At 40.1% G+C, this 23488-nt stretch overlaps 1 protein-coding gene across 4 annotated transcripts in view; it reads right to left on the bottom strand.

Annotated features, from left to right (window-relative positions):
* Positions 1-23488, bottom strand: part of IFT88 (intraflagellar transport 88) — a 167276-nt gene that overhangs the window by 34748 nt on the left and 109040 nt on the right. For 3 of the 4 annotated variants that reach the window (XM_006752647.2, XM_006752649.2, XM_015563137.1), the window contains 3 exons: positions 22411-22476; positions 19670-19776; positions 3526-3592 (listed from right to left, as the gene is read on the bottom strand). In XM_006752647.2, coding sequence (XP_006752710.1) covers positions 3526-3592; positions 19670-19776; positions 22411-22476 — 240 coding nt within the window. The remainder of the gene's footprint in view (positions 1-3525; positions 3593-19669; positions 19777-22410; positions 22477-23488) is intronic. The other variant, XM_015563113.1, reaches the window with a different exon arrangement.

The following is a 23488-nucleotide window of genomic DNA, read 5'->3' as shown; positions in this document are numbered from 1 at the left end:
ATGGTGGGGAAAGTGGGCAAGTCCCCCGGGAAGGAACTGTTTAATGCCTTCAACTTGTGCCAAGGAACTGGGAACAAGAAAACCAGCTTGTAAAAATGCCTCCAAACCACAGTTTCTACTCCAAACTGACCTCATGTGAGAATAAAACTTATTTGTGCACTTGAACTGACTATTTGTGCTGGACTGAAGTGGACAGGATCAGAGAGAGGAAAACTTATTTACGAAGAACAAGAACAAGCAACAGTGGGGAGGCCAAGACCAGGAGGTGCCTCTCTCTAACAGATGCCTCTCTCTGCACACAGGTGTCAGACAAGGCAGCTCACCTTTCCTACACATCAGTCATGGCTTCACCGACCCGACCTGACTGTGGAGGAGGTGTGGGCCTGTTTTGTTCTGAGGCACGGCATGTTTCCAGAAGTATTAGGGAAAGGTCACCTAGGGAGGCTGCACAGATCTTTGTGTCAGAGGACTTGGAACTTGGGGGGCCCTGAAGTGCAGCTTGACCTTTCTGATGTTTCTGAGAGGCAGACATTGGAGTTGGTCTGGGGATACTTTCTCAGGGCTCTGGTTAAGCCCCAATCTGCTCAACAGTTCTAGGCCTGCCCTGGCATCCTGTTAGGAGGTCCTGAAGTTTCTGAAACAGATTTTCAAAGTGAAGACATTGGAGTTAACTTAGGCTCATGTTAGGGATTAACACTGAAGACATTTCACGAGTTACCAGGGAAGGCTGAGAACTTCCCATAAGGCTGCTGCTGCTATTTTGGGAGAGACTAGTTGGTGACTGACTCTGAACTCAAAACTTTTAGAGGATGTGTGGGATACTTAGAGGATGGTGAATCTGGTCCCAGAATGTTAGTAAAATAATTAAAACTTTAAAAGAGCTCATATCAGGATGGCCTGCTTCCTAAGAGCACGCATGAACCAGCAGCAGCAAGTGGGTCTGGCAGCCTTCCAGAGGTTCTTTCATGGAAGCGCAGTGCCTGGTCTGCTGACTTTGTGGTCATTCAGAACATCTTTGGTAATACAGGTCCATGATCCCTCATCTACAATTCCAAATGAAGAGGTCTGAAAGCTATGTGCTCAGGTGGCAGTATGTAAACTTCTTGGACATAAAACCTAACTTGCCCTGAAGCGATTTTTAGCCACTATCTATCCTAAATGTGAATATTCATGCTTCACTGAATTAATACTTTATTCGGTGATAAGGTGTTCCAATGGGAATTAGATGTTATATAGCTAATACACCCTATTACTTTTTAAAGTCCAAAAAATGCTGAATTCCATAGCATACTTGGCCCCAAAAGCTTGGATAGGGACTGTGGGCCCGGATTGCTGTCTTTGGCTTAAAGACAATTGTAGGTGCCTGTTTCTTAGATCCAGAACGCAGCTAAATCCAACCCCAGACAGCCAAAGAAATATGGTAAAACAGGAGTGGGGTTGAGTTAGGGACAAAACTGAGGTATATCTGAGGACTAGGGGGAGAGTATGGCAATATCAGCGTCTATCATGACCAGGAGTCTGACGAGACAGGACTCAGCTGCTCCTTGAAGTGGCAGCCCCTTCGCACTCCCAGGATGCTGGCTCTGGGCAACAGCTCCTGTGACCTGAGGGCTAACTGGTCAGGACTCTGTGGTTTAGTTGGAGGAGCTGGACTGATCTTTAGAGAGTCAGGCTGCCTCGCTAGAACTAGAGGCACTGATGACTACTAGTAAATGCCTAATGTACTTGGTGAAGCAGAGCTCTGATTTCTACAAAGAGTCTTTGTTCACAGTCTCAAGTCCTGAATCTTGGAAGACACACATGCTTTTGTTGTGGCAGCATCCTCATCACTAGAACCTTGTGTGTCTTTCCAGCTAGATTAGAATTTTCTTGAGCACAGGGGTCACCATCTTATTCATCCCTGTGTCCTTGGCACTGAGCACAGTGTTGGGCACTGAGAATGCATCCTGTAAACGTTTGTGAATGAATGAAAGGCCTGCCTATCTAAGGGTCACATCTTGCTTTGTCCTGACTCCTAGATCACAGACAGATATGCAGCTGGGCAGATGCATGAAATGGGTCACCTATGTATGACCTTGCTAAGTAGGGATGTGAGAGAATGGAGCTGTATTCATTGGTCACATTTAGCATTTATTTTTCCAATAGTTTATTTAAAACCACCAAATTTCTACTAAGTTTAACTTAAACTATTCCCTGAAGCAGAGGGAGAAGGTAGATTTTGTTGATGGGAAAAAGAGAAGGAAGACTTGGCAAACAAACCTGCTTATTAAGTAACTAGTGGCCCGGTGCACAAAATTCGTGCATGGAGGTGGGGGATGTCCCTCAGCCTGGCCTGCACCCTCTCCAATCTGGGACCCCTCGGGGGATGTCCGACAGCTGGTGTAGGCCCGATCCCTGTTGGATTGGGCCTAAACCGGCAGTCGGACATCCCTCTCACAACCCAGGACTGCTGGCTCCTAACTGCTCACCTGCCTGCCTGCCTGATCACCCCTAACCACTCTTCCTGCTGGCCTTCTCACCCCAACTGCCCCCCCTTGCCAGCCTGAGTGCTCCCAACTGCCCCATCTGCCGGTCTGCTCACCCCCAAGCGTCCCCTACTCACCCCCAACTGCCAACCCTTGCTGGCCTGATTGCCCCCAACTGCCCTCCCCTCCTAGCCTGATCACCCCTAACTGCCTCTGCCTCGGCCCCGCCACCATGGCTTTGTCTGGAAGGATGTCTGTAAGGTCTCCTGGAAGGTCTTCCAGTCTAATTAGCATATTACCCTTTTATTAGTATAGATAATGTCACGAGCAGTTACAGAGTCAAGGAATTTGGAGATGCAAACAACTTCAGAAATCACCTAAATCATACAGCATTTACATGGTTGCTCCAGAGACACATGGTTGTCATGATCAAGACTGGAACAAGAACCATGTCCCCGAGTTCCCAAATTGGCACTGTTTCTACACTGACAGTGGGACTGAAGACCTGAGACTGTTTGCATTTTATATGACTGTCTTACTTCTCATGGTACTTCCTTGAAATGTAAATTTTAAACATCACACAGTAAAGCCTCATTAGGATGGACATCTATAATAATTTATCCAACCCAAACTTGTTTGTTACGCTATTAGCAGAAACAGTTCTGGTTAACAACTGAAATTGCTCACTGGCCAGGCAGCTCAGTTGGTTAGAGTGTCATGCTGATATGCCAAAGTTGAAGGTTTAATCCCCACTCAAGACACATAAAAATATCAATCAATGAATGCATAAGTGGAACAACAAATCAATGTTTCTCTTTCTCTAAAATCAAAAAACAATTAAAAAAAGAATTAAAATAACTAACATTTATACTTAATTTATATATCAGACTGCCTACAAAATTAATTAGAATAAGTGAGGTTTAACTGTGTATACAACACACACAGACACACACACAGACACACACACACACACAGATAAAAGACATTTTTGGACTGTTTCAAAATGTTTCCAGAAGCCCATGTACTAATCCACAACTTCAAGATGACAGAAAAAACTTACCACTGCCAGCACTTCCCTCTCTCTTGCTGCGGGAACCTCCGGGGCCATCTCTGCCAGACTTTATACGCTAGAACAAGAAGAAGATGAGTTTAAAAGAATAACTCATATTTCTTCAAAGTTGAATATAACTAAACATTGATTTTTAAATTAACATTACTATGTAACTCTGAAGACTTATTGCTCCTACATTTCTGAAAGCTGGGGTCAAATTGATTATTACCTGAATCACTTCTATAGGAATAAAGACTATGTTGTGTAACTTAGAGATTCAAAGTCTGCCCTCTAACATGCTGAGTGATCAGTCCTTGTCACACTCAAGTGGCACTTATACTTCAAACTGCAGTGAAACTTCTGCTTATACAAACATCCTAAACACCAAATATTCTCTTTTTTAAAAAACATGTTTTTATTGATTGTAGAGAGAGAGGGAGAGAAAGGGGTAGAGAGAGAGACAGAAACATTGATGAGAGAGAAACATCAATCTGCCTCCTGCATGCCCCCTATTGGGGATCAAGCACCAACTGGCTCAATTCTAGGACCACTTGGTTCATGGGTTGATGCTCAACCACTAAGCAACACTAGCCAGGCCCCAAATATTCTGTGGATGGGGAAGTTCAGGTTTAAACACAATCGTTTGGAATTGAGGGTGGGTAGAAGGGAAGAGAATCTATTAAAAGGCTATTTCCTGCATTGTTCTACTCTACAATGGTTGAACCTAAACTATTACAGGGCTAAAGGCAAAATGGCTTTTGAAATTCAACTTCTACAATAAATGTACTATTAAAATCTCACAAAATGCCTAATCTGTTCAATTGTCTACTTTCTTAAACACAAACTCACCCTTAAAGAAAAATACCTCCAAGCTGTGACATTCTTAGGTTTCCTTTTATATTTTACCAGAGGCCTGATGCAGGAAATTCATGCAAGAGTAGCGCCCCCCCTCTCCTCGCTGCCGGCACTGGCTTCCCTCTGGCACCTGGGTCCCAGGCTTCTCCCCCCATCACCTCCACCCCCGGTCGCTGGCAGGCACCTGGGACCCAGGCCTTGGCCCTCACAGCCCCGGCTTCATCCAGAAGGTCATCCAGAAGGACGTCTGGTCTAATTAGCATATTATGCTTTTATTATTATAGATTGCTTTGTATTTTGCTTAAGCGTTAGAATTTTTTAAAAAGAGGAAAACCTTTAAAAATATTTTTATTGATTTTTAGAGCAAGAGAAAGGAAGAAGGACAGAGAGACAGAAACATCGATGAGAGAGAAACATTACTGATCAGCTGCCTCCTGCACCCCGACTACTGGGGATAGAGCCCACAACCTGGAATGTGCGCCAACCAGAATCAAACTAGTGACCTCTTGGTTCATGGGCTGATGTTAAACCACTGAGCCCCACCGGCTGGGCAAGTGTTAGAATTTTTATATCAACACGAATCTGCCTCAAGTCACACTTTGACTGGTGTGAGGCAGGTCCTGACAGCAGGTAAAAGAGGAAGCTTTGGAATAATAACTGACAAAATGATTTTCATCACAGCAAAACTAAAATGTGAGGGAAGGAGCCACATAATGGGACACAGATCAGAAAGTGACAGAAGTCTATGTTTGTTGACATGGAAAACTGTCCATGTTATTTTGGGGGAAACATATGGGGGTTATAAACCAGTATTTTTGTAAAAATTCAATTTTTGTAAAAAAAAAGTCCCATTAAAAATATATGTATTGCTATGTTTGTGTATATTTGTAAAATGCCCAGGAAGACACATACCAAAATGCTAGTGTTCTCAAAGTACTAGGATGGATGATTTTCACGTCTTTCTTTATACATTTCTATTTGAATTAAAATATTACTTATAAAAGTAATCTACTTGACTTTTTAACAGAATGTTTATTTTTTAATAATATACTAAAAGTTGACATTCTTATTCTGAAAAAATATGATGCCATTCCCATTTTGAAAAAAAAAAAGGAGAGAAGGTACAAGACTAATGTAGATACAAATAAAATCATGGGACAAATTTAAAAACAGGCATTGAGAGTAAGAAACATTTTTTCCTTTTACATCTACTGTTCAATGTGAGCATATGACTAAATATGTCTTCTACTACTCTTCTAGAATTGGAATAAAACCAGAGCCTTACACATTCTACTCAGAGTGGAGGTTGAAAACCTGCCACCCCATGAACTGTTACCTGTCCTTGATGAAGTGAGCACAGAACTCAAGGTTGAGGGTTTTGAAATTTGCATACTCATTTCATGTTTCTGACATCCAAGTGCATGATCGTCAATGACAGATTGAGACAAAAAATTAACTGCACCACAGATCATTTGAGAAGCATTGATCTGGAACACTCTTCCAATTTTACAGCTAATGAGAATGAGGTCAGAAGGAACAACTGTCCCTTCTGAGTCTCAGAGCTGGCCAATGATCAAGCCAGGAGAGAAGTCCAGGGTCCTGTCCACCACATTTTCACTTATTACAAAAGACTTAGATATTTGTCCAATAGAACAAGTAGTAGTTAGTTGTTCATAGTTAAGGATTCCTAAGATTAGCTCTGACTTCAAATTCAAGAGAAAACTGCAAAAGAATGCATAAGCCTGGCTGTAACTTCCTGTACTCAGACCTCTATGCACACTTCTTCGTAGAGATCTCCATACTTGCTTAAAGACTAGCTCCTCTAGGAATGATCTCTGAGTCCTCCTCTGAAGCAAAACCCCTCCACCTCTGTTCCGAGAGCTCGTTTCTCTCACATGCCCCATGACCCTGGAAGAGGAACTGGTGTTCACCTTGCACTCCCATGTTATGGGTACCTTCAGCATGTGGCTGACTCTTACATGTCACTGTGTCTTCCACAGAGCACAGCATTGTGATAAATGTTTCCTGAGAGGAGGAATGAGGACTAACACAAGGCAATGCATGAAGACACTGACATCAATGGCCTTTAACAAAAAAGTGATTAGGAATCTACACCTGAAAAATGTAACTAATGCTCAAATTACCATTAATTTGATATCAACAATGCATATTTTCTTCCACATTTTTGTTAGATTTTGTAAATTCAATAATGCATAAAATGTGCAAGACATTCTTGTAGCTTTCATTAAATAAACTTTAAAACAAATTTTATTTCTTCTGTAAGTAAATTTTAAAGCCATGCCTTTATGAGACCTTATTACTAAACTAGAGGCCCGGTGCATGAAATTCCTGAACTGGGGGAGGGGGAAGGGGTTCCTCACCCCAGCCTGCACCCTCTCACAGTCTGTGAGACCTCGGGGGATGTCTGACTGTGGCTTAGACCCGATCCCCTGAGCCATCAGTCACACATCCTTAGAGCTGCCGCAGAGGTGGGAGAGGCTTCCGCCACCGCTACTGTGCTCGCCAGCCATGAGCCCGGCTTCTGGCTGAGTGGTGCTCCCCCTGTGGGAGCGCACTGACCACCAGGGGAAAGTTCCTGCATTGAGCGTCTGCCCCCTGGTGGTCAGTGCGCGTCATAGCAACTGGTCATTCTGCCGTTCAGTCAATCTGCATATTAGCCCTTTATTATATAGGATCTCTTTTCTTTTAGGAAATATAATCAAAGGGTTTCTGCTCAAATAGATTGTACAGTTATTTTTATGCTTTTTGATAAAATTTAAACTTGAGGATAAATACCAACTACATTTTACATTAGTTTTGAATGTCATGATATTGTGGACAAAAGAAAGCATTTATTGAAATTGTTTGCTGATTTCTTTGGGGAGAAAATAGCAAATATTAGAACAGAATTTTGAGAATTCAGAAATTTGATTTTTAAAATGGAACGAATTACTAAAGTACTCCTATTTTTGGACTAGCAATTAAAACTTCCTGTGTTCTGTAAATTATTTCTTTATCCATTTTCTTCTGCCTCCTAATAATTTCCTTTTGTTGTCTAATCCTCTTTAGAATTTTAGCTGACATTTTTCTCTTTTTCATATTTAAAACAGTGTCATCACTTCCTGCTCTTCCCATTTTGCTCTTTCCCAAAAAGTCAAGTTTGGCAGAAACCAAACCTCTCTTAAAACATAATACTGCTGTGGGGCCCAGTGTCCAAATGGTAAAGCGACTCCTGTCTGGCCCACTGGCCTGTGTCTGGAATCGCTTCCTGCTGGCACTAATGAATACACAATGTATGGAATTTCTTCTTACTCAGAATGTGATCCCTCAACAACAAATGTGAGAACCGTCTTCTTTTCCATAATAGTTCCAGGAAGATGACGAATTTCTTTGATGAATTACTCTATATAAACAACCTTCTGGCTTTAACATCTTAAAAAAGGCTAATGCCCCTAATGGGGCTCAGGGAGACACACTCATCCTGAACCAAACAAACCTGAATCAATTTATCTTTCTTTCTTAGGTTTATACAAATTCTTTTCCATTTAAAAAATTTTAAAAAAAATTCATGGCCTGATTTATTTTATGTCTACACCCCTCCTTTAAATCAGATTCCATACCCTAGCTGTCTTTCTATTATCTGCAAGGTGACCCTTTGGGAGCATAAACTGTACAATAGTGCTTCTCAGACTTTGGTTAATATAAAAATTACCTGGAGAATTATTTTAAAAAGCACATACACAGATTTTTGGATCAATACCCAGAGACTGTAATTCTGGAGTAGGGTTTGGGTAGTTTGCAATTCTAACTACAAATGATTCTGAAACTCTACTGGTCCACAGACCACACTTGACTAGAACTGTTCTGAGATCCTAACTCCTACGGTGAGTTGATGGCAGGTACATTTTGATCTAATCCATTGCACAAAATAGCAACTTTGCTGGATGCAGAATAAATAAGGGCTGTATACAACTAAAAATGATGACTTGTATCACTCTCTTTCTCTGCTCTTCCCAAGGTGTCAGGCACAGTGTTAGGAGGCAGGATTTGAATCTCAGGTCTGCCCCCAATACCTGGTGACCTGCAGAAAGTTACTAGCCATTACAGGACTCAGTTTTCTTAGCTGTAAAAAGTAGTAATAATCACACCATATCCAACATCATAGGATTATTGGGGTGATCACAGTAGTTGAGGCATGTAAATTGCTTAGAACAATGCCTGCATTTAACCATGAAATAAACACATGTTAGCTGTCATTATTAATGTCTAGTTAAGCAGTGTAGTGAAGTAGAATGAAAGGAAAACCTGTCACCAAAAGATTGCTGACATCATTCAGGAGGTTATCAGGTAAAGATTTTTTTAAAAAAAAATCAGACATAGAAAGCTACCAACTATAAAAAAGACATGCACCTGTCTAAAGATGTGGAAATATTTAAAGAAATCAAGATATCCTATCTAATAAAAGAGAAACATGGTAATTGGCATACGACCGCTACCATTCCCATTGGCTAGTCAGGGCGATATGCAAATTAACTGCCAGCCAAGATGGCGGCCGGCAGCCAGGCAGCTTGAAACTAACATGGGGCTTGCTTGCTTCAGGGACGGAGGACTCCAACGTTCCCCGCCTGCTGCTGCAGGCCTCTGACCTCCAACTCTAAGCAACTATGTAACAAATATAGTAGCTAAACAAAACCCCAGAAACCTGCTTTAGTCCACCGGGCTTCAGCCAGCAGGATCACAACATTGTAAGCAAAGGCCAGAAACCTACTTTCAGCAGCGGAGGCCTAATAGCTGGAGCCAAGTCTCAAAGCTAAAGCTGGCCCAGAATAAAAAAAAGAAAAAAAGGAGCGGTTGGGAGCTTCAGTCACCCCCAGCCTGAAAACAACCCTCAGCCCCTCACCCAGACTAGCCAGGCACCCCAGTGGGGACCCCCACTCTGAAGGGTGTGTGATCAGCTGCAAACAGCCATCATCCCCTCACCCAGGCTGGCCAGGCACCCCAGTTAGATCCCCCTGATCAGCCCTGCTCTGTTCCTGATAGGGGAGAGCTCCCCAACCCCCTGATTGCCCTGCGGCTCTGTGTGTGACAGGGTGCGGCGTCCCAACCCCCTCCCCACAAGGCCGTGCTCTGTGTGTGACAGGATAGAGCCATAACCTCCCCATCAGCCCTGCCCTGAGTGTGAGAGTGGCGGCGCCCCAACCCCCTCATTGGCCCTGCTCTGTGGGTGACAGGATACAGAGCCCCAACGCCCCTGATGGGATCTGCTCTGTGCGTGACAGTGGGTGGCGCCGCAACCTCCCCATCGACCCTGCCTTGAGTGTGACAGGGGACGGTACCCCAACCCCCCAATCAGCCCTACCCTAAGCGTGACTGAGGGTGGCATCACAATCTCCCGATCGCCCTGCTCTGTGCATGACAGGGGCGGCGCTCCAACTCCCCAATCGGCCCTGCTCTGAGCCCGACCAGGGGCTGCACCTAGGGATTGGGCCTGCCCTCTGCCACCCGGGAGCAGGCCTAAGCCAGCAGGTCGTTATCTCCCAAGGGGTCCCAGACTGGGAGAGGGCACAGGCCGGGCTGAGGGACCCCCCTCCCCACTGAGTGCACAAATTTTTGTGCACCGGGCCTCTAGTATCTATATAACAGGGTATTATGGAGGCATCAACAATGATTTGATGAAGAAATTTTAATTACATAGGAAAAATGGTAAGGACAGATTCTAAACAAGAAACAGAAAAAAAAAGTAACAAAGTTTTAAGTTCAAATTTAGAAAAGGAACTTATTATATCTTGTTTCATGATTGTTATTATGTTTTGTGCTCTACAAGCCAGGAAAGAGCTCCCTGTGCCCTGGGTTCACAACCTAGAGAAGAAACTGAGACACGCAACAATTAACTGAGAAGCTGGCTCTCAGATATATGAGAATTCTTTCTCTTTAAGCTTCTTCTTCTTCTTCCTAGGACCTTCCTTGTCAACTAACGTTCCCCCTCCACTATGTGTTTATAAGCAAAACATAAAAAGAGAAAACATCAGGAAAATGTTTCTTTGACATAAAATTTAATGAGGAGTACTAAAGAATGATAGAGAAATTGATTTCAAGGAAAATGAAGACAGTGCTTTGTGGATGAGGACAGAGCTTTAACCCAAAAGATGAAGGTATAACAAGGTGGGAAGGGAAGATATTAAGGAGAAGCTAAAAGAACATAAATGACACTGGGTTTTATACAGATTATAATAAGAATAGTGATAAAATATTACTGAAAGAAGTTTTGCGTTAGCACTGGGAGACATTAATAATTTGGTAAGGTAAACATTGGATGATCTAAATGCATCAATGATAACTCATATGATAACAAGCTTAATAAAGTATTCTTTTTAAAAAAAAATTACTTATTGTTGAAAGTATTACATATGTCTCCCTTTTCCCTGTTGACTCCCTCTAGCCCCCTGTCCTGTCCCAGGCCTTCAGCACCCTATTGTGTGTCTATGGTTATGCATATTTGCATACAAGGTCCTTGGTTGATTACCTCACACCCAACCACCCTCCCCTGCCTTCCCTCTGAGATTCTGCACTCTGTTCCATGCCTCCATGTCTCTGGACCCACTCCATTCATCTGTTTATTTTGTTACTTAGTTTCCACACATGAGTGCGATCATGTGATACTTGTCTTTCTCTGACAGACGTTTTACTCAGCATGATACTCTCCAGGTCCCTCCGTGCTGTCTCAAAGGGTAAGAGATTATTCTTTTTTACTGCTGCACAGTATTCTACGGTATAAATGTACCACAGCATTTTTATCCACTCATCTACTGATGGGCACTTGGGCTGTTTCCAGATTTAGCTATTGTAAACTGTGCTGCTCTGAACATAGGGGCGCATACATTCTTTCTGATTGGTGCTTTGGGTTTCTTAGGCTATATTCCCAGAAGTGGGATCCCTGGGTTAGATGGCAGTTCCATTTTTAATTTTTTGAGGAAACTCCATAGTGTTTCCCATAATGGTTGTATCAGTCTGCATTCCAACCATCCATGTATGAGGGTTCCCTTTTCTCCACATCCTCCCCAGCACTTATCATTTGTTGATTTGTTGACGGTAGCCATTATGACAAGTGTGAGATGGTACCTCATTGACGTTTTGATTTGTATCTCTCAGATAATTAGTGACTTTGAGCACTTTTTTTTCATATGTTTCTTGGCCTCCTGTATGTCCTCTTAGGAGAAGTGAATAGTTAGGTCCTTTGCCCATTTTTTAATTAGATTGATTGCCTTCCTTTTGTTAAGTTGTATGAGTTCCTTATATATTTTGGATATTAACCCTTTATCAGATGTATCATTGGCAAATATGTTCTCCCTTTTCATTTGGATGCTGGTTTCTTTTGCTGTGCAGAAGCTTTTTATTTTGATGTAATCCCATTTGTTTATTTTCTCCCTGGTGTCCTTTACCCTAGGATATGTTATCAGCAAATATAATGCCTGAGATTTTGCTGCCAATTATTTCTTCTAAAATTTTTATAGTTTCACAACTTACATTTAAGTTTTTTTGAGTTTATTCTTATGTATGGTGTCAGTTTGTGATCTAGTTTCTTCCTTCCTTTTCTTTTTGCATGTATCTGTCCAATTTTCCCAACACCAATTATTGAAGAGACTGTCTTTACTTTTACTCCATTGTATCCTCTTGCCCCTTTTGTCAAATGGTAATTGAGCATCATGGCTTGGGTCAATTTCTGGGTTCTCCATTCTGCTCCATTGATCTATAGGCCTGTTCTTATGCCAGTATAAGGTTGTTTTTAGTACAGTGGCTTTAATTTTTTGAGTAGTATAACTTGATATCTAGTATTGTGATTCCTCCAACTTTGTTCTTCGTTCTCAGGATTGCTACAGCTATTTGGGGGTCTTTTTTGGCTTCGTATAAATTTTTGGGATATTTGTTCTAGATCTGTGAAATATCTTGTTGGTATTCTAATAAGGATTGCATTGAATCTGTAGATTGCTTTGGGTCATATGGACATTTTAATGATGTTGAGCCTACCAATCCAGGAACACAGTATATTCTTCCACTTGTTTATATCTTCCTCTATGTCTTTTTTCAATGTCCTGTTTTCTGAGTACATGTCTTTTACCTCCTTGGTTAAGTTTATTCCTAAGTATCTTAATTTCTTTGTTGCAATGGTAAATGAGATTGTGGTTTTTAATTTGTGGTTTTTTGGTTTATTTTTAGTTTTTCTTTCTGAGAGATTGTTATTGATGTATAAAAATGCCATCAATTTCTGAGTGTTAATTTCATATCCTGCTACATTGCCAAATTCACATATTAAATCTAGCAGTTTTTTTTGTGTGGAGTCTTTAGCATTTTCTATATACAATATCATGTCAATAATGTCACTTTTATTTCCTCCTTTCCAGCTTGGATTTCTTTTCTGTTTTCTTCTTGTCTGAGAGCTGTGGCTAGGACTTCTAGTAGTATGTTGAATAAGTATGGTGAAAGCAGACTTCCCAATCTTGTCTCTGTTCTTAGGGGGGAATATTTTTAGTTTTTGTCCATTGTGTATGATGTTGGCTGTAGGTTTGTCATTGATGGCCTTTATTATGTTGAGGGATGTTCCCTCTATCCCACTATGATGAGAGTTTTTTATCAAAAATAGGTGTTAGATTTTGTTGAATGCTTTTTCTGCATATACTGATATGATTATGTGATTTTTTTCTTTCAATTTGTTTATGTGATATATCACATTTATTGTTTTGCAAATATTGTACCAGCTTTGCATCCCTGTAATAAATCCCACATGGTATTGGTGTATGATCTTTTTAATATATTGCTGGATCTGATTTGCTAACATTTTGTTGATGATTTGAGCATCTATGTTCATCAGGGATATTGGCCTATAATTATCTTTCTTTGTAGTGTCTTTATCTGGTTTTGGGATTAGGATAATGCTGGGCTCATTAAGAAAAAGCTTAGAGGTATTCTTTCCTCTTGGAATTTTTGGAATACTATCTTCTCCTTGTGGTAATCCTATGATGTGGATGTTGTTATGTTTCATGTTATTTCAAAGTTCCCTTAAAGTACTCCTCTACTTTTTAATTCCTTTTCCTTCTTTAATAGGGTGATTTTTTTTCTATCTTGTCTTCCAAGTCATTGATTCGATCTTCTGTCTCATTTAATCTACTTTTAATTCCTTCCAGTGTATTCTTGATGTCAGCTTTGCCATTCTTCAGTTGCAACTGATTCTTATTTATGGTTTCTATTTCTTGTTTTATGCTGTTGTAGTTCCCACCAAGTTTCTTGATATTCTCACTAAGTTCCTTGAACATCCTTATAATCATGACATTGAACTCTATATCTGGTAATTTGCTTTTCTCCATTTAGTTTAGCTCTCTTTCTGGAGTTTCCTTTTTCTTTCATTTGGGGATAGTTTCTTTGTCTCCCCCTTTTTGTTTACCCTTTGTATTTGTTTCTATGTGGTAGATCAAACTGCTATGCCTCCCAGTCTTTGTGGTATGGCTCAATGTAGTCAGTGTTTTGTGGGACCTAGTGGTGCAGTTCCTCAGATCTTCTGAGCTGGTTGCTCTAGAAATTTCCCTTATGTGAATTATTTGGGTTCTCTTATTGTAATTGGGTCTTATTTTTGTCCCGTTCGTGGGTGGAAGCTCCTCTCAGGCAGGCTGATTGTAAGGCTCACCCCAGACCACTTGGTGAGAACTACTGTGCAGGTGGTGTCATAACAAAATAAAACAACAAAACAAGAAACAAAACATAAACATACCCAAGACCCCTAAAACAACAACAAAAACAACCAGAAAAGAAGAGGAAATTAGGAAGGAAAAATGAGAATAATAGAATAAAAGAAGAAAAAAACCATGAGGAGGAAAAAAGGGGGAAGAAAAAGGAATATGGAAGGGCAGAGATGAATGAAAGAAAATAGGAATAAAGAATAGGGAGAGGAAAACAGTATAAAATAAAAAAGGAAGCAAATATAAAGAAAATAGAGGAGAAAACAGATAGAAAAAAATAAAAAAAGGAAAAACAAAGAGAAAACAGGAAAAAGAAGAAAACAAAATAGGGTAAGAAAAGGGAAAATTATATTTATGAAATAAAAAGAGAAACTAAAATAATAAATCAATAAAAAAGAAAGATAAAGAAAAAAAGTAAAGTGGCATTCATCTCAGCAGAGTTTAGTGCTCCTGGGAGGTCCCTTTGGGTCCTGCTCTTCTGATTACTGAGGCTATTTTGTCTGCTAATTCTGGACTTCCCAGGAGGTACTTAGGTGCTAACCACTGTGAGAAACTGTCATCCTTTGGCTCTCAGCAACCTGTTTGAAGCGTCAACCTATACACAGTTTGTATCATTCTCCATAGGACTTTATGTGGGAGAGTCCCAGTTGCACTGTAAGGCCATTTTGTTAGCAGCTCAGGACCCATTTATGTGTCAGTAGCCTTCTGCCTCCACCTGTCTTTTCCTGACAGCCAGCTGTCAATCTTAATCATTCAGTCTGTTTCTGAAAGGGTTTTAGGCAGAAATCAGGAGTACAGACCTCTAGGTCTTCAATGAAGGGGAGGTGTCATTCAGATTTCAGGGAAAGTGATGGGTGTGTTTCCCTGTTCCAGAGCTACTCCTCTGAGAAAGTCTCAGAATATTTCCCTGCCTTTGGCTGGGCAGACATCCTACTATGCAGTACAGTGGGATCAGCTGGAAACTGATCAGCTGGGAGTTTTGGGAAAGCACCAAATTCCCAGGATGTGGGGCAGACAGCCCCACCCCAAACCAGTCACCTATGCTCCCTGAGACTGTTCAAACCCACAGGCTTGGCCTCTGCTGCTGTCTCCTCTGCAAAGGTAGATGCATGGTGTGTCAGGCAGGGCTCCTGAGCATGGGGCGGGTAATATCACTAGAGCAGTTTTTTTCCCCCTTTTCCTGACTATGGTTCTGGGAGGGGCTGCAGCACCTCTCATGAAAAATGGGTGTTTCAATTTAGGGGGGGATATGACCAAATGCAGGTCTCCCGGTCACTGCTTTTCCATGTCTCCAGAAGGACAGATTAAAACAATTTTACAAGCTCTGCATTTAAGACCAGCTATAAAACTTGCGTTGCCCACATGATAAATTAGATACAAACATTGCAGCAATGTTCGGAGTAGTCTTGTAAAGCAGTCTTCTCTTGACTTCAGAATAGGCAGAGTAGGTCAGGTAGACAAGATAATTGGGAATTTTAGCTTTGCCACCAGAATGATGCACAAACTACTCAGTCACTCACAGATTGAGAAGAACTGCAGGTTGCCAGGACGAGGCTGTGGTGAGCACCGACAGGCCCTACAACAGTGAGACTGCCCCTCTTTGTGGGGCTGGGCAGCATGGCACTGGTGTGCCCCTGCAGCCTGGCAGTCCATTGTTATTACAATATTATTGACTGTATTCCTTATGCTGTACTTTACATCTCCACGATTTTTCTGTAACTACCAATTTGTACTTAATCTTTTTAAATAAAATCCCCCAATCCCTATCCTATATGGAAACTGTCAAAATGGTGTCTGTATCTATGAGTCTGTTTCTGTTCTGCTACTTCATTTAGCTTTTTAGATTCCTCATATAAGTAAAATCATATGGTATTTGCCTTTCTCTGACTTATTTCACTCGACACAATACCATCTAAGTTCACCCATGTTGTCATTTTTTTTTTATGGCTGAGTCATATTTGATTGTATATATGCATACTTCTTTATCCATTCATCTATTAATGGACACTTAATTTGCTTCCATATCTTGGCTATTGAAATAATGCTACAATGAACATATGGGTGTATATTTCTTTTTTTATTTAGTGTTTTGGGTTTCTTTGGATAAATACCTACAAGTGAAATTGCTGGGTCTTTCTTTGTCCCTTGTTATATAGCTTTGTTTTAACGTCTATTTTGTCTGGTATAAGTATTGCTACCCCAGCTTTTGTTTGTTTTCATTTTCATGAAATTTTGTTTTCCATTCTTTCTCTTTCAGTCCGTTTGTGTGTTTTGGTCTGAAGTGAGTCTTTTTTAAACAGTATATGTAAGGGTTATGTTTTATTATCCATTCAGTCACTGTATGCCTTTTGATTGGAGTATTTAATCCATTTGGATTTAATGTAAAGTATATATATGTGTATCCATATCAATTTAATTATTCATATTTTCTATGTTTTCCTCCGCCTTTTCCTTTTTCTTCTTAAGACCCTTGAATATTTCTTGTAACACTGGCTTGATGGTAATGAACTCCTTTAACTTTTTCTTATCTGGGAAACTCTTTATCTGTCCTGCAATTCTAAACAATAGCCTTCCTGGGTAAAGTAATCTTGGTTGTAGATCCCTCCTTTTCATCACTTTAAATATTTCATGCCAATCCCTTCTAGCCTATAGAGCAGGGGTCCTCAAACTACGGCCCGCGAGCCACATGAAAATACAAATATCGTATTTGTTCCTATTTTGTTTTTTTACTTCAAAATAAGGTATGTGCAGTGTGCATAAGAATTTGTTCATAGTTTTTTTTTTAAACTATAGTCCGGCCCTCCAACAGTCTGAGGGACAGTGAACTGGCTCCCTGTTTAAAAAGTTTGAGGGCCCTTGCTATAGAGTTTCTGTTGAGAAATCAACTGACAGTCTTATGGGGGCTCCTTTGTAAGTTACTAACTGGTTTTCTCTTGCTGACTTAAAGATTTCCTCCTTGTTTTTAACCTTTGGCATTTTAATTATGATGTGTCTTGGTGTGGGCCTTTTGGGTTCATCTGGGTTGAGACTCTGCTTTTCCTGGACTTGTATGTATTTCCTTCACCAGGTTAGGAAAATTTCCTTACCTTCTAAATCACTGATTTGATCCTCTGCTTCATCAACTCTACTCTTTTTTCAAAAAATTGAAATTCTTTATTGTTGAAAGTGTTACATATGTCTTCTTTCCCCCTCTTGACCTCTCCCCAGCCTCTCCACCCCCCAGCACATGCCCTTACCCTCCTACTGTCTGTATCCATTGATTATGCTTATATGCATGCATCCAAGTCCTTTGGTGCTGGGATCCAACCCCAGCAGGTCCAGGGGTCCCCAAAGGTGTGGACGGAGTCGGCGAAGAAGGAATGACACAGAGACAGTGTTCAGTTGTTCAGTAGTTAAAGTGATTAATTACCCGCCTGGCACTTAGTTAAGGGGTTTTATTCTCTCCCTAACTTCAGGGAAAAGTCCCTATCTGGGGAAACAACCTTTCTCAGAGAGGCGACCCTGGCCAAAACACAAAGTGCCAAGAAGGTGAGCAAACATATCAAGAACAGTATGCCACACACGCCAGGTCCCTTGAAACAGCAAGGATGGACTGGCTCCCAGCACTTTGGTTGATCTCTGTAAATTATTTTTCATTTCAGTTATTGTATCCTTCATTTCTCACTGTTTTTAAAAAAATAATATCCATGTCCTTTTTGATGCTGTTGAAGTTCTTGCTAAGTTCATCTACTCTTCCCCTAAGTAGTGGGGCTTTGGTGCTCACTGAATCTGCCTCTTTAATGTGTCGCTCATGGATGTGTAGAGTTGTAATCTGGTATGGTCTGAAGCTTTCCACTGGCTGCACTGGTTCTGGGGCCTCCTGGTAGTCAGCCACTGCCTGGGATTACCTGGCAGGAGCTACAGAGAGGTCTGCAGATGGCTGCTACTTGTATTATGCTTGTAAGTCTCCAGGCAAGGAGCAGCTGTGTAGCAAGAAAGGCTGGTGCTAGTGCCAGCCTTGGGCCTTTTATTGATAGGTTTGCAGCACGCTGATGCCAGCTGCTGCTTGTTTGAAAGATTTTAAAGTTTGAAGCCTGAACCAGGACAGGCCATTCATATAGAAAAGCCACTACAAACAGCTTGGGTGGGGCTGCAAATTGGATGGGGCGGGGTCTCAGGGAATCACCAGGGCAGAGGGAACAGTGAGCCAGGTTGATGGAGACTCAGATATGGCCCCTGCTGGTCAGCTCTGTGACATGGGAGATCCCAGCACAGGAACAATGACTCCTGTGAGCACCCCTATCTGAGAGAAAGCTGCCCCTGAGTTCTTGCCCTGATGCCCAACAATCCAATTCTTCCTCAAATGTCCCTGGTTCCTTTCAAGTCATGGCTCCAGCGCTGGAGCCAGAGGGATTGAGTCTGAGTAAGTTCATGCGCTGGCCCTTTAAGAGGAATACCTGGGTCTGCAGTAGCCCCTGAGTCCCTCAGCCACAATTCCCCACTGGTTTTTACAGCCTGAAGTTATGAAGACTTCTCTTCCCAGCTCTGGAACCCTGGGCTGGAGGTCTGGTGTTGGGCTGGGATTCCTTGCTCCTCACTGGGGAGTGGGGGTCGGGCTCTGCAGCTGAGATATCACTCCCGATTAAGAAAACAGCACATGTGGATATCCGACCAGCCCATTCCGCCCTCTGCCCCTCCTACCAGTCTCGATGTACTTTCTTCTTTACTTTTCTAGTTGTAGGACTTTCATTTAGCTAGCTTTCAGGAGGTTCTGAATGATGGTTGTTCTGTATTTTTGTTGTAATTTTAATATGGTTGTGGGAAGCTGCATCTACCGGCATTTACCTACACCGTCATGTTGGTTCTCTCCCCTACACTTGATACTTTGAAAAGACTGTAAAACTTTCCGATCACATCTTCAAAGCAAAAACAAGGTAACCACATTTTGAAAGAAAATATGGAATTTAGACTTAATTATCCAAGATAAAAAAGTCTAAGGTAAAAATATATCTTTTATGAAAGGCAGACACTTAAAAAAACACATTAAACTTTTAAATATTCTTGGCTCAAATTTAGGAGAAATTATTCTTTTAAATAAGTAAAGTTAAGTACATTGTTACTCCACATACTTCATGGAACATGGAAATATATTTAAAATGCTCCCCTGTATGTTAATATTATTCTCAAAGCCATCTCTACTATATTAGTGAAAAAGTACTATGTTGTATACAATTAACTGCTTCTTAGTTTCCATGGGTCACAGGACTCTCAAATTAAAATTAAGTCTATAAACTAACTTATTTTCTAAAAATTAAGTCTGGAAAATGACTAACCAAATTACTTTGTATAGTGGAAAATTATAATGATTTGCCTATTAGTACAATCCACTAAAGAGTATGAGTTGAAAAGTCACTTTTGACAGAACTTTATCCTAAAACTAGGATTTTAGTTATTGTTTTTCCTTTATGCCAGAGCAGAAAAAAAATTCAACTTCATTTTACTGACAGAAGCCCCAACATCACTCAGTTAAGTTATAGAAGGCTGACATTTTGAAAATTAACAGATAGTAGATTTTGGCCCGTATGGGATACCTGTTCTTTTATTTCTTTCATTTTTTCCAATCTCTTGAGTTTTGTTGCATATTCTTGAACTTCTTTTAATCCAATATCTGTGCAGAGACGAACCAAGAAACGCAGACCTAAATTGTAAAAAATATATTTAGAAAAGTATTTGTGTATTGTGTTGAAAGTATAACAAATCATTAACCACAATCTTTTGGGACACAGGAATGATGCTCATGAACAGTGATTGTTTCTCTCTTGAAAATTGTGTTATAGAATTGTGCACTAGAATCCTATATAATTTTGTTAAACAATGTCAGCCCAATAAAAAATTTTTAAAAAGTATCTACACTCTGTATTTTCTTGACCTGGCAAGATGGACTTCCCTGAAAGGGGTTTAAAGGGACTCTCTTGACTCTGGCCGAGTAGCTCATTTGGTTGGAGTGTTGTCCTGCTACACCAAGGTTACAAGTTCGATCCACAGTCAGAGAACAAACAAGAATTGACCAATAAATATATAAATAAATGGAACAACAAATCAATGTTTCTCTCTCCTGCCCACTCTCTCTAAAAATCAATAAATTAAAAATAAAATAAAGGGACTCTCTTCACTGACCTGTCCACACCACCTATAATCAGAGCCCTTCCAATATTATGCTTTACCCTCCGTCTGCTTTCCTTCATGGCACTTCTAACTTCTGACATATTCTACAAGTGTGTTCTCTTGTCTTCCCACTGGCAAGCTCCATGAGGACAAGGACTTTCATCTGTATTGTTTTCTGCTCAGTGCTATGCCAACACAGTAGTTAAAACAAGTTCAAGAATATGCCATAAAACTCCATAAGAACTTGTAAATAAATGACCTATTCATGACCACTGTTTTGCAAAGTAACAGTACTAAAATAAATTAAAATGTCATAGTTTAGCATATAAATTGCCTATGCATACATTAGTAATTCATAATAAGGTAATTTACATTTCCTATAAATAATACACAACTATTCCTTTTTATCTACCTATCCTTAGAGTGACTTAGGAATATTTAGTGTAAAACAGAAAATTACTGTTTTGGGTAGATGTTCTCTGAAATTCAGTACATCAATTGTAACTCCATAGTGCAGGTCAATTTTTGGTAAATGAAGAATATATTTTAAGACTAAATTATCTGTTGGGTTCACCGGAAAACTACTCTGCTCAAAACAACACATTCCATGGGTGCAAATGTTTTCCTAAGACTACAGTTAAGATAAACTATTGGTGACATTTGTTTTGAAAATTATTCAGGCCCAGGTCATCTTGAACATTCCCTGTGGCACAGGTAAACATTCATTTAATATTTAGAGTAAGCCTAAACTCTCCATAAAGAAAGACATTTGGCGTTGCTTGGAGACAGTCCCTTTACTGGTCCAGTGCCAGGTGCTCAGGTTACTGCAGTGATTCTGAATAGGCAGCAATCCCACCCCCAGGGGACACTTGGCAATGTCTGGGGATATTTATGTTTTTTATAACAACAGTGCGGGGGTAGGGGGAGTGCTACTGTCATCTAGTGGGCAGAGGCCAGGAGTACTGCTAAAACACTGCAATCCATGGTCCAGAATGGTCCAGTCCCAACATCAGTGGTCCGAAGAGACTTTAGCCCAGGTGACTTTTGGGTTGCACCATTTCCACAGAAAATAACACTGCTCTCCCTCATTTAATCTCTAAAGCACCAATTCCCTAATGTGACTGAGAATGAGAATCAAATAATAAGCTTAAATAGAGAAAATTAAATATCTGGGTTCACAGCAAACCTACGTGAGAATCTCTATAAATAGGGCAATAAAACTGTAGTTTTTGAAAGTGTAACAAGGAATCCCTTCCAAGTAACCTGTTTCCTGGCTGGCTTTGGAAACCACTATTGTGGGTTAATCAATCTGCTCTAATTAGCACTAGAAATTCCTTACTCCTAAACTACCAGTAACACCGTATTTGTGAGCCAGCTGCTACTGAGCTTTTATAAAAGCCAGTGAGGAAAATGTTAATTAAGGAAGGGGCAGTACTTCTAATCCCAGGATCAGGCTGGGCCACTTGGAAACTTGGCTCAGAAACATTGATTTTACTGAGTTGCAATGTGCTGTTTTGTGTTCATTGTCACTGAAGGACAAAATTAAAAATAGTCTGTCCAAGTATGCTATTTTATTTGCTGTAGGGATGTTTTAAAGCAAGGAGCTGCATTATCTTTCAATGACTTTATCTACTGTATCTCTCTCAGTGTCTCCGCTTGAATGAATTAGAAGTTGAAAAATGTTTCTTCTTCCCAAGGAATTGCTTTTTATTTCCTCATAAACAAGTAAAGATTATAGAACAGATTGTCTTTTATCTCTTTCCCGTAGCTGCAAGGCTGTTCAGGGCCAAATATACAGTCTAGTGGAGATATACCGCATATGAATATGGTTATTTTGTGTTTTTCCTGATCCTGATTTGTTGTTATTGCTGTAATACTTCACACTATTTTAAGTTACATCAAATCCATTGTACATCAAGATGGGGAATATAGATTTGTTTACTTTTGAAGAGAATTCAATGGTTCTCTTCAAATGTAAATCCATCAACAATTAAATTCTATAAAAATGTGTATAGTCAGATTATCTGATCCTGTAAACTCCTATTTAAACATATTTACCACGATTATAACTTGGTATCTATGTATGCAATTACTGTAGCAAATGTAAAATAGGGTATAAAACATGAGAACCTATACTTTCAAAGCTACAAAATGTAATCTCACTTACATTCAACATTTTCTGGAAATTTTCTGTGAATATCTTTGTAAGTATCTAATGCTTTTTGGTAGTTACCTACAAATAAAAAAAGAAAGAGAAACACACTAGGAGATTATAGAAATTAATAGGATTCAGCAAAACAATTTTAATTCAATACACTGGCATCACTTAATAGCTTTAGCAGGAAGAATTTTTTTTTTAAGCAGAAGACTTTCATGTTTGCCTCAAGCATGTGCAACAGTTCTTAACATAACTTTTGGAAGAAAATGTATAGACAAAACAAATTTGAAAAGGTTTAGAGCAGAAGGAAATGAATGGTGGTTAACTATTAGTTCCACTTCTTAAAATAAATGTTTGTGGTACAAATTAAGATCCATTTAATTTCCTAAAAATTGAATATTTCAAGTGAACAACTGAAAATTTAGAAAAATTTACATGATAGAGTTAATAACTTCAATGTCATTCACTTAGTTGGAAAAGATGAAACATTTTTTTGTAGTTATCATTTTGAAACATTAAAATGTTTATAGGAAACATTTTGTTTTGTAATAAAATAATTGAGCTTCATGAAACAGCAAAGAATTAGATAAATGAATTTTGGGTCAAAGGTCTTGACTAAAATCTCAGTGAATGAGCTAAGAATCTCTCCGGGACTCAGGTCGCAAGAAGGATGGCTGTGCTAACCTCAAAGTGTTGTTGTGAGAATGAAATCAAATAGAGAGGAAGCATCTAACTCATGGCAGGTTCTCAATAAACATTAGTTTCTTTTCTAACCTGCCCTTCAATAACTCAAGAAGGTGTATGTCTTTAAATTATTCAGAATACCCCACGTATGTACACTACATATGACTGATGTGGAAATGAACAGAGGCAATCAGAACTCAGCTGAGATAAATAAAGTGTATATGTTATATGCTATTCAATAGGACACACAGTCTCATCATAGATTAACCCTCTCAATGACTTGAGGATGACACAGAATACGTATTTTGATGGCACTCTGAAGGAGCTCACAGAGATCCATCAAGAAAGAAGCTACAGCACTAGGCAAGAGAATCCTGTTAATACTTTTATAACAAATGCTTCC

This window comes from Myotis davidii, unplaced genomic scaffold (assembly GCF_000327345.1).
Source record: "Myotis davidii unplaced genomic scaffold, ASM32734v1 scaffold1070, whole genome shotgun sequence".
In the NCBI taxonomy this organism is placed as follows: Eukaryota; Metazoa; Chordata; class Mammalia; order Chiroptera; family Vespertilionidae; genus Myotis; species Myotis davidii.
This window is presented reverse-complemented; position numbering and strand designations above follow the sequence as displayed.